The 15,315-nt window shown below is 36.2% G+C and overlaps 1 protein-coding gene and 1 long non-coding RNA gene across 6 annotated transcripts; both read left to right on the top strand.

The window, feature by feature from the left end:
* Nucleotides 1-209: 209 nt before the first annotated feature.
* LOC130976009 (peptide deformylase 1B, chloroplastic/mitochondrial-like) lies at nt 210-7,813 on the top strand. 5 transcript variants are annotated; one of them, XM_057900742.1, is made up of 9 exons: nt 210-619; nt 1,846-2,188; nt 2,302-2,440; nt 2,552-2,611; nt 4,128-4,320; nt 5,444-5,554; nt 6,419-6,481; nt 7,222-7,352; nt 7,446-7,813. In XM_057900742.1, the coding sequence occupies exons 2-8, from the start codon at nt 1,987-1,989 to the stop codon at nt 7,321-7,323; spliced, it is 870 nt and encodes a 289-aa protein (XP_057756725.1). In that variant the 5' UTR covers nt 210-619; nt 1,846-1,986; the 3' UTR covers nt 7,324-7,352; nt 7,446-7,813. The 5 variants fall into 5 exon arrangements, with proteins under 5 accessions (XP_057756725.1, XP_057756724.1, XP_057756722.1 ...); XM_057900741.1 differs by having other exon boundaries at nt 7,222-7,338; XM_057900739.1 differs by having other exon boundaries at nt 7,222-7,813.
* Nucleotides 7,814-14,615: 6,802 nt separating this feature from the next.
* Nucleotides 14,616-15,073, top strand: LOC130973278 (uncharacterized). The gene is made up of 3 exons (XR_009084098.1): nt 14,616-14,653; nt 14,829-14,902; nt 14,988-15,073. It is a non-coding gene; the product is annotated as an uncharacterized LOC130973278 (long non-coding RNA).
* Nucleotides 15,074-15,315: the final 242 nt, after the last annotated feature.

The raw sequence follows: 15,315 nt of genomic DNA on the forward strand, positions 1-15,315 counted from the left end.
TAACATGGTTCTAAAAACTGGACCGTTCGATCGGATTGGTCCAACTTTGAACCGGAAGTTAATGCAGTTCGGTTTAATGATGAAGACCGTTCAACATAAAACTGCCCGGCCGATCGGATCGAATCGGGATCCGGCCGGTTTTGATGAAACGTCGTCGTTTTAAATTTGACGCTTGGGGATCCAACTATCCTACTCTTCCTCCTTGCTCAGTCTCCTACTCCCTCGAGCCCCATTCCTCAGACTCTCTCCTCTCTCAACTTTCTCCCCTAGGTCACAGTCTCACCCACCGCCGCAAGGAGAGCCTCAGCGCCGCCGTCCGTTGCGCTAAGGAGCCACCGTGTCTTCCTCCGTTGTGCCTTGTTTCCCCCAACCCCTTCTCCAATCTCCTTCCTTCAGAAAGCAGAACTGTCCTCAAACCTAGCCTCCACCACCGCCGCAAGGAGTGAGCCACTGTCGCTGTCCGTCGCACTCAGGGGCTCCTCTCTTCATCTGTCGGCGTTCTCCAAGTCTCCAAACCCTGTTCGCTCTCACCAATCCAGGTGCGCAGCTTCTTCCTCGAGCTCGTTCTCCATCAGTCCAACACTTCTGCTCGGCCGCGCTTCTGCCTCCCTCCGTCGTGGTTGATGTTTATTAAAATTGTGCTGAAAATTTTGTTAATGGCTTCATTTTTTAAAAAAATTTTGTTATCCGTTCTTCATTTTTTTTTGCTCAGAACATTGTTTTTCTACTCAGATTGAAATTTGCCTTATGGAATGATTAACTATGCTCGTGCTGTATTATTCTATGCTGTGGATTGAATCATTGAGTTGAATGATTAGTTGATTTTAGTTCACTGGTTAATGTTTGTTAAAATTGTTCTGAAAATTTTGTTAATGGCTTCATTTTTAAAAAAAAATTTCGTTATCTGTTCAGTTTTTTTCTCAGAACATTGTTTTTCTACTCAGATTGAAATTTGCCTCATGGAATGATTAACTATGCTCATGTGCTATATCGTTCTCTGCTGTCGATTGAATCATTGAGTTGAAAGATTAGTTAATTTTAGTTCACTGGTTAATATTTGTTAAAATTGTGTTGAAAATTTTGTTAATCTATATTAAAATTATACTGAAATTTTTGTTAAAAATTTATCAGGGAGCAAGTAAATTATGCCAAAAATTTATTAAAAAAATTTAGAGAAAAATCCAAAATAGCCCTGACAATTACCTTGAAAGACAACGAGGCCCTTGACAAAAAAAAAAAACTAACCCGGTCCCTGACAATTTTTTCGAAAGGACAACGAGGCTCCTGTGCCAAAAAAGAATCAATGTTGTTTTTTTTGGTACAGGGGCTAATCAGTCCCAAAAGAAAATATCAGGGGCCAGATTGGGTGTTTTTTTTTTCTTGGGGGTCTCATTGTCCTTTCAAGATAATTGTCAGGACCGAGTGGGGTATTCACTCTTAAATTTATGATCAACTTTTTGTTAACAAAAAAGTAAATTGATCATAATCAGCCATTTAGTTCAATGAAAAAATATATGAATTGAATTAAATTTCTTCTATTTAAATTGATGAGCTCAAAGATTATTAATACATTTTATGATTTATAATTTTAGTTATAGATGATAGTATCAATCAATAAGTATTGGGTGATAATAATGTATTTGTGGATAATAATTTGATTGATGATATTTTATGTAGTGTTTTAAATTTAGAAGATATTTTAAGGTTTATATTAGATTATAATTAAATTATAAAGTGTTTATTTATAATTTATTTATTATTTTATTATAAAACGGTTTTTTTGGTTAGCCCAATAAACTGAAGAATCAATGACTAAAACGGTTCAATGACTAATTCGGTTTTCAGAACCTCGGGTTGTAACAAGTCAAAGGCACCGCCAATCTCCTTTCCCAGGTCAATATCACGTGCTGAAAATATTTGGCTTCATCACCTTAGGATTGGCCTAAAAGGAAACCTTGCAATCGTGCAACCAAACCTTGTCCGATTATGGCTTCAGCGAAGTTTCTCCGCTCAAGTCACCTTCATATTCATGGTGGTTTTACCTCTGCGCTTCCCGCCATTCCACCCTTCTCACACAACCGTCTCACCTCGCTCGACCAGGTTTACTTCTCTACGAACTGGTCCTTGCCTCCTCTGTGTGCGGTGTCCAAGATTGGTTTCTCAGCAACCAAAGATGAAGCCGCTTCTTGTAAGTTTCTCTACTCAGCTCCACCGTATCCCATCCCCATGCCACCACTTTTTCTAATACTTTCACTTTGAGTTCAAACCCCATTCCTTATGTGATTGTGCGCTCTTTTTTAGCTGGTGATATTGAATTCGAGGCGCCATTGAAAATTGTACAATATCCAGACCCGAAATTGAGGGCAAAAAATAAACGCATAGTTAGCTTCGATGATAATCTGAAGAGTCTCGCCCGCGAGATGTTTGATGTAATGTACAAGTAAGCACTTTTCCAATACTATCCTCCCTTAGTACTAAGTCTTTGTTTGAATGGTTTGCTTCATTATTATAACAAAACTTTGATTTTCTTTCATTTGGGAGATATTTTAAGGGAACAAAAAATGCTATTAGAACATCAAAGTCAACCACAAAAATCAACTACTAGTATAAGGTAAAGTATATTTTAGTCCTTAAAGTTTATTAAAAATTTTAAAAATACTCCTAAGTTTTATTTTGTTTTAATTTTGTCTCGGAAGTTTTTTATTTGCATCAAATATACTCCTGGTTACTAATCTTTCAAAAACCCTTGAACCAATTTAGTAACAATTTTACAAGAATAACCTTTAACACAAGTAAACCAGACATAGTTGTCATGAATTATTGCTGGATTGATTCTAAATTTAGTTGTGAGTGGTTTATTTGATACAAATCGATAACTGGGATAAAATTGAAACAAAATAAAATCTAGGAGTATTTTTGAAACTTTTGACAAGCTTTAGGAACTAAAAATATACTATAAAATACATGTTAGAATATAAATACACATTGAAAATGAGTTACATCGCATGTATTTTATACACAAATGCATGGTTGCTAATTTTGGTGTGCACTTAGCTTGGATGGGATGGAAATTATACTTTTTCAGATACCAAAAATGGTGGTTTAGGTGGAATCATAATTTTAAAGTAGCATTAGTGACTTGTGTTGAGATGGTTGCATTGAGTAATTCTTAACTTCATTGTCTAGAAAAACAGTTGTTTTTTACTGTTTTTAAGCAAAGGATCTATATTTTAACTTAACGGCAAGTTTGACAGTTCAAAAGCTAAGTTTGACAGTTCAAAAGCTGTATTTTTGTTTGGGAGTTGGGACTTTTGGAGACTGTCCCAACACACACAATAGTGATGTTAGACAACGATATATTATTCCCTACTTGCTATAGAAAGCTGGGGAAAAAATGAAGAAAAACAGTGGTATATACAAATGTATAACATAGGTTGGTGGATGATGTATTGGAGCCTAGCTTATTGTTGTTATTTGGCCATTGCATGTATGCCACATCAATCAAATTACACTTTCCAAGTCCTTGTCCACTCGTGCTTGTGAGGGGGTGCATTAATAGTGCCAAAATTTCTAGAGTCTAGAGATAAGCTCTGGAAGCCTGCCTTGGGCAACCCTCTACTCCATCTAGCTAGCTTATGCAGTGGAGTTAGGCCCACTCTATAATACCTTCTGATACCCCAGATTTGTTTTTTTCTTTTTTTAAAAAAATCCATAATCAACCAGGAAAATAAGAGAGAAAAGAGTAATTTAGCAAATGAGAGAAAGAATACACTCTTATGTGATGTTGTGTCTTACATAGGAGGACTACTAGCATCTATTAATAATAACAGTAAAACCCCAATACTAATAAGGAAAAAATGATAGATATCAATACTAATTCTAAGAGATCATATTTGATACTCTGATATGATAGATTCTATCCTGATTTCTAACAGTTTTGTCCTCTGCATTTCTTTGTTCTGTCTTTGGTTAGGTCTTATTCTCCCTTTCCATCAAATTCTGGATCTCTCTGGGTCTGTCAAACTCATTGATGCCTTTGTAACCTTTTAAGTCTTGAATAAACTAACAGTAAAAACTTCCTAGGGCTACTGTAATCTTACAAATGATAACAGCATTCATTTCCACAGAACCGATGGTATTGGTCTCTCAGCACCCCAAGTTGGAATCAATGTTCAACTTATGGTATTCAATCCAGTGGGTGAACCTGGGGAAGGAGAGGAAATTGTTCTTGTAAATCCAAGAGTTAGCAAATACTCAAAGAAACTGTCAATTTTTAATGAAGGGTGTCTATCATTTCCTGGAATATATGCTGATGTGAAGGTAGAAAACATTCTCTCTCTTTCTCTGTGTGCTTTTAGAATAGTTTGTTATATGGAGTTGCCCCCGTTCTTTTATTTTGCCTGCCCAAAATGATTCCTTTCATAAAACTTTATATTTTCACCTCCCTTTTAAACACTTCTCTCTTATGAACTTTGAAACTTGTTTCTTATTCCTCTTTCATCTACTTATAGTTATTCTCTCACTTTCACCAAACAAAAATTCATTTGTTATTTTCTTTTGATAAATGAATGTCATTTCCATTTTCCTGATTATGGAAATAAAATTCATTATGTGTGTTCAGCTTTTGTATAATTAATTGTAAAGGGCAAGTAGAAAGTTGATTTTATCTATGGCCCTTTTTGGTATAACAATAATTCTAAATTTGCTGAATCTGCATTGTGCTTTTCTGGTGACTTGGCTCTAGAAAGGATTTCGTTTTTGTATCCGTTTTGGTTATCTACTTGGATATTTAGTGGTGTTCCTTTATTGATCATACAAAAGGATCAGCATAGTTTGTTGCATGGTTTATCCACCTAGGAATATTTTCCTTCTTTTATTTTATGATACCTTGTTCTCTTTCAATAAAATATCTTTTGTCTACATATTTGTTTATCATTGTGTTCCTTTCTTCTTGCCATGACAAACAACAAAGGAATGAGACTGTTTTAGAATTTTTCTTGTGCTGAAATGAAAGAATTTTTCCCAGTAATTGATATAAAATATATAATCAAGCTTTTCCCATGAAAGCTAAGCACCAAGCTTTTATGCTGTAGTGATTTCTTTGAGCTCCTCCTTGAATATATTGTTACATCAGTACACTCGAATGATCATTCTAGTGAGCTTCAATGTTGACATGTGGGATTTATTTTCCCCTTGAGAAAGTTATTAGCACAAAATGTGTCCTTAAATTTGTTATTCCATTTAGTTCAAGTGTTATCTATACTTAAGTCATGACTTCTGTAGATGAAGTCCGTCTGCTGTTTTGAGGACTGTCAACTTGTGCTCAACTGAGACAACATAACCTACTTGTCATACTCATTTGTTTGATGATTATCCTGCTGATGGTCTGAAGTATTTATTCACTCTTTCACCTCCTTAAAAATTTCTTATTATTGTGGTTTAGCGACCTGAATCAGTGAAGATTGATGCACGTGATGTAAATGGAAATAGATTTTCATTCTCGTTGGATGGGCTTCCTGCTCGAGTATTCCAGCATGAGTTTGATCATCTGCAGGTTAGTTCAACTCTATTAGTTAAATGGTTTCACATGAATGGTTTTTCCTCTATTTATTAGTTTCAACTAACCTATGATGTTTCATCAATGGACAAGGAACATGAAACCCAAAACACTTAGGTTTTGTTTAGTCAATGTTCTTCACTTCAATTGCCTGTATTATATGGAACACAGAATGCTTAGGGTGTGTGTAGATTGTAGAATGCCAAAAGAAGAAAAACAAAAGGATGGAATTAATTTGAAATGAAACTGAATTAAATTACAATCAAATATAATTTAGAACCCATAATTTATAAAGTGAGAATTGAATTAAATTATAATCAAATATAGTTTAGAACCCATAATTTATAAAGTGAGAATTGAATTGAATTACAACCAATTATTGTGTTTCAAACTTAATCAACTATTGCATCATGCATACAATTATCGTTGTCCCCCCAAAATAGCGGCCATTCTGCTATAATGTTTTGGGGTCAACCACTTAGCAATAGAATCCATGATTGACTTGTATGGTTTAGCACTCAGGGGTCAAGTTTCCCTAATTCTTTTCCAGCCAATTTTAAAGTGCAACTCCCCGTAAGACCCATCATATGTGTAGTTGAAATGTCAAATTGTCAATTTATTAATAGCATTAGCACAATCCAGCTGAGTCCTCTGTCATCACTTAATAATTCCCGCATTATATGCCTCACCAATCCCACCAAATCATCCACTCTCATATTTCCCATGCTAGCTGAGAAACAGGGCTGTTAGGCACCTTGTAAGTGAACTACTGGCTTGTTGCTTCTGGTTTGCTTACGAGATTTCATGTCCCTACCTGCTGGTTAACATGTGGGTACTGCTTACCTGTAATAATCTGTGCAGGGGATTCTTTTCTTTGAGAGAATGACTGAAGAAGTTCTTGGTAATATCCGTGAACAGCTACAGGTTAGAACAACTGAACTCTTTTTCTGTATTCTGTCTCTAGTTGATTTTCCCATGACCTGAGAAATACATCATGATGACATAGATAATACTAATATTTCAAAGATATAGTAAATGAGGCAAAGGTATGCCGTTATTTGAAAAATTCAATCATGTCATGTATTTGCTCTTGGTGGATGTGACTAAGACTACCATAGCTTCTCTTTCATTTAAAAATTTATTTTACATAGTTTTTTGTATCTATACATCGATATCTATAACTATAATTGTCCCCATTAAAGAAGGTCATTTGGTATCCAATTTTTTATCCTAAACTGTCCAGCCTATGTCTCCCATTGTACATATGTGAACTTAATGCTTGATGGCAGTCCTCTAGGGAAGTTTATTTCCATATATTTGTTATTTCTATATTTTCCTCAAATAAGCTAATGTTTTGAACCTTTTCATTGCTTCAAATACAAACAAACGTTTCATAGTTTATTACGTTTTTAGTGCTTAAACTGTGTAAGTTCTTCCGCGTCTACACTAAGTTGTAATATGACATCCTAAAATTGTCTTAGACTTTATCCTAAATACTAAGCAAACTACAATGTGGATATTCCTAATGTGTTGGAATCGTAAAAAAATATTCAGTTCTTTTTTTATTTGGTAATTTAGGATGATTGTAAGGAGAATATAATAGAAGCATAAATCATTCATCTTCAGATACAAATGTTTTTAATGATTGGGTATAATCATTACAGGCCTTGGAAATGAAGTATGAACAACTGACTGGAGTACCAAGCCCTGAAAAGATACAAAACAGGAGGGAAAGAAGGAATGCTGTTGGTTTTGGGAAATCATGATCAAACCTGACTCAAGTCTCTGCTTCATGGTTTTCGTGATAATAAATTCCTTTTTTCCTATCGGTATACTCTATGCTTCTTGTTGAAAAATGATTTGTTCCTATTTTACCGGTCAATATCAGGTTCACCGTAAGCTCAACCCCTACGAAATTCGAAACATTTCGAGTTTGCACAAGTAGTAGCAGGAGGGGACTGCTCTGCAAAGAGAAAGCTGGCTGAAACATTCCTTTTGACACAAGTCCATCTGGCCCAGAAAAGTGAGATTTCTAATGGATCCTATTAGTTTCTTAGCTATGAAAGAAAATACAACAAAAATCAGAGTGTAGAAGAACAAGAGTGCTAAAAATGCAATCATCCTCTCTGTCTCATTATCTAAGTGTTCATTCATCATATTCTATTTATAAAAATACTCTTCTAGTGGTGAAAGAATAGTTGTGTAAAAGCTAGATATTATGAATATGAAGTCGAACTCGAGAAGATTTGTGGAAAAGACCATCTTGTAAAGGAATTAAAATTTGCGAAATAGACAAGTCTTAGTTAAATTAGTATAATTCTTTGAGTGATTTATATTACTTTGTTCTGGAGCTTTTTCAAATAGTTTAAAGCTGCTTTTTATTGTTGCTAATAATAATTTCTTTGTTCACAAGTTCAATGTTTGATAATCATTTGTTTGAAAAATTTGTGATTTTACAAAAGGTGTTATCTACTTATTTTAGAACGATTAAATTCTTTTTTCTGTACTACTTTAGTGCTATTTCATATAATATTATATAAACTAATATAATATTTTAGACACTATTATGAAATAAATATAGATTCTTCAGTGCTCTTAAAATAAGTAAAAACTTGTTTATTCGATGCGTATTGTTTCAACAATTGCATTAAAAACATGGAGAAAGTAGAGTAGAATAACAAGTTACATGTGAATTGTAAACATGGAGTTTAGCTTAAATAGATTTTTAGCACCAAAAAATTTTAGACCAAGGATAGCCATGCGCATGAAGTACTAATATTCAAGCATGATACACAAATAAAAACATGGTAAAAGATGGACTTGTAGTTCTGTATCTGCACCAAAAATCAACACAAACTAATGAGCCTCTATTCTGCAGCCTCTATTCTGTGTTTCCGGACTTGGATTTGGGCCAAAAAGGAGCCCAGAAATTGCTGGGGGCGAATTCTGCAACTTTCTGCACGTGGCGTCTGTCACGCGTGCGCGTAGGTCACGCGTGCGCGTCATTTGGTGATTTCTCTTGTCACGCGTACGTGTCAGACACGCGTGCGCATCATTTCTGTTTTGCGCTAGGCACGCGTCCGCGTCGTCCATGCGTGCGCGTCACTGTCCGTTTCTCAAATACTTCATTTTTCTCGTTCCTTCCACTTTTGCATGTTTCCTTTGCATCCTCTAAGCCATTCCTGCCCTATAAAGCCTGAAAATACTTAACACACAGATCACGGCATCGAATGGTAATAAAGGATAATTAAAATTAACAGTTTTAAGGCCTAGGAAACATGTTTTCACATATATCACAGAATTAGGAAGGAATTATAAAACCATGCAAATTATGTGAATAAGTCAGCAAATGATTGATAAAAACCACTCAAATGAGCACAAAATAAATTATAAAATAGTGGTTTATCAACCTTCCCACACTTAAACATTAGCATGTCCTCATGCTAAATTCAAGAAAAACTGAAAAAGAGTGAATGCAGAATGGTGGAATCTATGCAATGCAATCTATCTAAATGCAAGCTACCTATATGAATCATGCAATTCTAATTACTATCCACCTATATACATATAGAGCTTACATGTGGTTAAATCGAGTCAAATTTTTCAAGGAATCATATATGCACAACCAAGGCTAAACCATATTAAAACATATTCACAATTGTGTTGAGTTAATTAAAAGAGTTCACAAACTTGCAAGACAAGCAATGATCAAACATGGATATATGGCAATGAGCTATTGAACCCTCACTGGATTTGTATATACACTCTAATCACTCTACTCTTCTCTAGTCATGCTTTCTAAAACCTTGTTCTTCATCTAACCAATCAACAAATATTTAATGTATACATGCAAACATCATGAGGTCTTTTCAAGGTTGTAATGAGGCTAAGGTAAAGGTGAGGGTATATATATAAGGCTAAGTGAGCTATAAATTGAATCCTTGATTAGTCCAAGCTCTCACCTAACATATACATACTCTATACAACTCTAAAAATTATGCCTAGCTACCCAAATTTTCACTTTTGTATCACATACTCATGCATCAACTTTTCTTTTAATTTTATCACATATGCATTGATCTTTTTCTTTAACTTAGCATTGGGGTAATTTTTGTCCCCTTATTTATTTATTTGATTGAAAAATTTATATATATATATATATATATATATATATATATATATATTTTTTTTTCTAAACATAAACATAAAATATCAATGCACATGGTATTTTAATTATTTAACTCTTACATGAAGATGCACCCAAATTCCAAGTATTGTGTCAATTTAACACTTTTCTATCAACCCAAGTTCCCACGGTTCCCCACACTTAATTGATACACAATCCCTAACTTAAGCTAACCAAAGATTTAATTTGGGGTATTTAATTTGTTTTTTCGCTTAAGGTTAATGATATGGTAAAGTATAGAACAGAAGGGGATTAAAAGGCTCAAGGTGGTTAACAAAGGATGACTTAAAAGGGTAGGCTATTTGGGATAAGTGAGCAAAAATAAGTAATGGCCTCAATCATATGCAAGTATGTAAATACACTAAATAGTAGACATATAGAATGGAACAAAGTAAAGTCTGCAATTATAGTGAAGAAACACACAGGAATAAAAACTATGGTTAAATAATGTAACCATGCAATTAAGCTCAAAATCTCACGGGTTGTGTGTTCTTTGGCTCAAGAATCATATATCAATTATGTATGTCATGCAAGTAAGAGTAAAGAGTTTCAACTCTAATCAATGTGAATCTTTGAATGGTTTTTATAAAAATAAATATATTCCTTGAAAAATAAAATGTCGTCAATTTACCAACATTTATTACTATATATATATATATATATATATATATATATATATATATATATATATATATATATATATATATGCTAAGTGGATTGTTGTGATTGAGAAAATCTAAAAATTTCTAGTTTACTCTCTATTTTCAATTAAACCAAATTCTCATATGCTAAAAAGGGTAAACTAAACTTAATAATCCATATTTCTCTATATCACAACTAATAAATTAAGAGTGCAATCAAGCTAAATATCTAAGATATATACAGCCCAAAGTGTGTAAGACCCAGTTAATTAACGGCTAATTAACCCATAAATGAAAATTTATTCTTGAAAGCCAAAAACATTATTTTTATGGCTAAATGTGATAGAGGAGTTTGAGACGAGAATTTCGGTACCAATTTTATAGAAATCGGACCAAGATTGGACCGAACGGGCCAAACCGGGCCAACCGGACCCAAAGTGGGCCCTTGGCCCAACTAAACTAAACCAAAACCCTAGTTTTCAGCACTCTCTCTCCTCATTTGTTACACACACATGCTGAAATGGAGTAAGGGAGGGGAAGAACACTCTCTCAATCTTCTATCTCTCATTTGATCTTCAAACCACCATAACTTTTGATCTAGAGCTCCAATTGCCGCACCGTTTGTGGCCACGCGTTCACCGCGGAGAGCTCTACAAAATTCATACAATAAATCTTGAGGTAAGCCACGTTTTGCTCTTCGAATTTCCAGCTTTGATTTCGAGTTTCATGAGCAAAAATGTTGAGATTGTGGGCTCTTTGATGTTATTGGACCCAACCTTCTTGAAGGAGAAGGTTAATCTTGTCTTCTTGGACCTTGGGTGTGGTAAGATTCTCAACCCTAGTATAATTTGTTGTTCTATGATGTTTGGGTATTGAGATGTTGTGTATGGGTATGATGATTGTGGCTTAGGTTGTGTATATGTGAATATTGGAGCTTGATTGGTGATTTTGAAAAGCTTGGAAGAGGGTTTTGTGTGATAAAATCTATTCTTGAAGGTATTGATACCTTGAGAGCTTGTGGACAAGTGGTTTGGAAGTGCTCCGGTTGGGCTTGGGAAATCGGCTAAGGTATGGTCTCGGTTTTCCGTATCTAATATGTAATGTGGTAGGAAATACTTAGGCTAGAGGCCCTAAGATAGGCATTGAATTGTTGATGTTGTTGAATGGTTGAGATATATATGATGTGATCATATATGTGATTATGAATATTGATGCCTTGATATTGTGATATATGAGAAATGCATGTTGTGATATATTCTTGATGGATGATTGAGGTTGAATTGATGGGTGGTACCATGTTGATGGTGAGTATGATGTTGATTATGTATAATGATGGTTGATTGGAAATGGTATTATTGGAATTTGGGATGAGGAAAGATGTATGACATGATATTGTGTTCGTCCTTTAGCCATTTGATTGAGAAGTGTTAAAATGGTTAGATGGTGGCTTTGGGAATTTTGGTAAAGTGTCAATGTGTGAGTTGAGGATGGCTTGATGTTGATTTTGGTACATTTTGATTGATTTCAAAAAGGGTTGAAATTGGCATGTTTTGGTTGAGTTTGAAAAGAGTTGAAAATGGCTTGTTTTGAAAAAATGCACCTTGTGGTTTTGTATGAAAACATGATTTTTCGGCATATTTTGACGAGACATAACTTGGACTACGGATTCCCATTTTGTACCAAACTTGTTTAGAAATGAAATTGGATCCGGGATGTCCATGTCGTTGAAAGAACGGGCGGAAAATAATTTAAAATGAGAAAGTTATGTCCGTTGGAAGATTGGGGGTTGAATCTGTGAATTCTGCAGCTTTTAACTTAGAAAATTTTCAGCAGAATGACCTCCCCGTGCGTAGGCGCACTTGGCGCGTACGCACCGTTCTTCAAGAAAGCACCATCCACACGTGCGCGTGGTGTGCGCGAGCGCGTCGATGCGTTACACCAAATGCCCAGCTATTTTCCAGAGAGTTGCGCCAGAGTTGTGCTAGTTTTGTGCCTGGGGCGCAAGAGCACCCACGCGTACGCGTGGCTGACGCTTGCGCGTCGTTTGGCTATTTTTCAACCCGCGCGTCCGCGCGTATGACGCTTGCGCGTCGATGAGTTTTGTGGCCATCCACGCGTGCGCGTGGAGTGCGCGTACGCGTGGCCCTATTTTCATCCCAAAGTTGATTTTTGAGTTTTAAAAGCCAAATTTCATACTTCTAAGCCTCCGATCTCACCACTTATGTCTTAAATCATTATGATATGCCTAGCAATGAGACAAGGAGCTAGTGAATGTGGTAACTTGCGAGTGAAGCAAGGGAAAAATGAATGATCAATGAGGATCAAAGATGATTATGTGAGATGCGGAGGATGGCGGTGAAAGTGCTTGCTATACCATGGGCCGAAGGGGCGCAATTGTTAATGAATTGGCTGGTTATAGATTTAACCGTGAGCCGGATGGCTGGATTATTGCCGTGTTACGGCGGAGCCATGATTATGGCTAAGTATAAATGCATATATGCTATTGAATGAATTGTGAATGTTTGCACTTCCACTATCGGAGATGAGGGTTTCCCTGGGAGGAAGCAGTGGCTAGCCACCACGTGCTCCAGGTTGAGACTCGAAGCTCTGTTGACCCTATGTCGTCAGGGTGGCCGGGCACTGTGAAAGCCCCGGATGAGCTCACCCCCAGAAATATTCACCAGTAAGGGTGATGGATATGGATCATGATTATGATCAATTTATATTGAGTATAACTCGAGTTGGGGAGACACGACAGAGGGACAGTCCAATGGTTAGCTACCAGGACTTATCGGGTTGGCTCTATAACCGACAGATGATATCATCAGCCACTAGGGACAGGCATTCATCATATTCATACTATATGAATTGTTTGAGATTGCCTATTTGACTGCATATTACTTGCTAATTGTCTAAATGCCTTATCTGTTCCTAATTGCAAATCTCTTGTCTGATATAACTGTGTTTTGTAAGACCCAGGATTTTCAAATAAATCTTATTATAAATTAATTTCAATTCATTTATTTATTAAAAATTTTATTTCCAGAAATTATTTTATTAAAGCTAATTAAATCAAGTTTTGACAATTAAATTAGAAATTTTACTTAATTTTATAGTTATTGAATAATTTTCTATGTTTAAAATTATACAGCTTAACAGTTGCAAAAGAATAAGAATTTTATACAATCTAGTTAAATAATAGAGATTCTAGAATTTAATATTTTAATTTTTATAAACAGAAAATAAATTATGTTATTTCTAATTTTAAATTAGAATATATGATTAAAAGCTGATTAGTAAATTGATAATTAAGTAGTATTTTTAAAGTAATTTTAAGAGATCAAATTAGATTTCAAATTTTTATAATATACTTTAATTTTATTAAAATTGACCAAACCCCAATTTACCCAAAATTCTTAATTTTACTTTTGTCCCAAATTAAACCCTAATTCCCAAATTAAACCCCAAAACCCTAACCCCTTCTAACCTAACCCTAACCACAACACATGTTTCCCTTGACCATACCCAGCATCAGTTGAAAAAAAAAAGAAAGAAAGGGAAGAGAGGGGAAGGGAGATGCAGGAAAGGGGAAAGGGGAAGGAAAGGAAGGCGGCGCGGTGGGTGTCACTGCCACCGCCGCCGCCGCTGTTGGCAAGAGAGAGAGAGAGAGATCCGCGAGAAGAGGAGGAAGAAGACGCACCACCACACCCAACCACGTTCAGCCCGCTGTCGCGCCGCCACCGCACAGCGTCGCCGCCATGCCTTCATTGCCACCGAACGCTATCAAGCACGAAGGGAGCCAGACATCGTGAGGAAGAAGTTGCTCGTCATGTCGGTCACCGTCACTGGGGCTGTGAATCGCCGCTGAGAACCGTGCGAGAGCCAGTGGAGGACAGAGCCTCTGCTGCGTCCCCGCCGTGCTTCCATCAGCGCCAAACTGCCATGCCGTCACTGCTGCTGGGTTGACACCGCCGCTACTGCCTAGGCCGTCATCATCGTATAACACACACACATAGAAGAGGAAGAAAGGATCTCCGCCGTTGCCAGGGTCGTTGGTGAGTTCTGTGCCACCATTAGGATCACTGTTCTGCCACCATTGAAGCTCGTCAGAGAAGGAGCTATTGTCAGAAGAAGATACTGCTGTCCTTGCTCTATACTATTTTGTTCTGCCCCTGCTTCTGGTTTTGCAATTGCCAAAGTCTCTGCTGCCATGGGTATTACCGTTGGGATTGTTGGGAACCAACGATGGAGCTTCCCGGAAACCCTATTGTAAGCTATCTCTATTTTCAATTCCATTAAATTCATTTCCATTTCCGATTCCATTGAATTTGAACTCTCTATTTTGTTGCAACCTTGGTTACTGCTATGAGAATTATTGATGTCGTTGTTACTGGAGTATCATTGGAATTGACGTCGCTATTAACCCGGTTAATGCTGCCCCTAGGATGTATGCCTTGGTCTTTGGTCTGTGTTCTTCTGAGTACCAGAGCTGCTGCTCCATTCCCGTATTTCTTTTGGGTAAGATTGGTTTTGTTCTACAACCAATATTCTGATTATTGCTCCCTTGATGATCTGTTCTATTCTGCCCTTGCATTTGCTTCAGTTTCTATTAAATTTCCTTCCAAAGTTGCTGTTGCTGTTCCCGTGGGGGTTATTGTTATCACTGTCGCCATGAATTGAAAGAAAAGGAAATCATCACGATTAGTTACGTGGACTCAGCTAACTGAGGTAGGGGTTTTCTTAAAATTTATTTTATAATTCAGAGTTGTGATAAATAGATATTGATGTAAAAAGATATATTTCTGTGATTATATTTGTCTTGTGGATGTGATGGTTAGTTGGACTGGATTATTGGATGCTTGATTGCGTGAGTGGTGTATGGTTGTTGATAAAAACCGGTTTGAAATGTTATTTGCTTGATTATTATGAGA

The sequence above is a fragment of the Arachis stenosperma genome, chromosome 4 (assembly GCF_014773155.1).
Source record: "Arachis stenosperma cultivar V10309 chromosome 4, arast.V10309.gnm1.PFL2, whole genome shotgun sequence".
Lineage (NCBI taxonomy): Eukaryota > Viridiplantae > Streptophyta > Magnoliopsida > Fabales > Fabaceae > Arachis > Arachis stenosperma.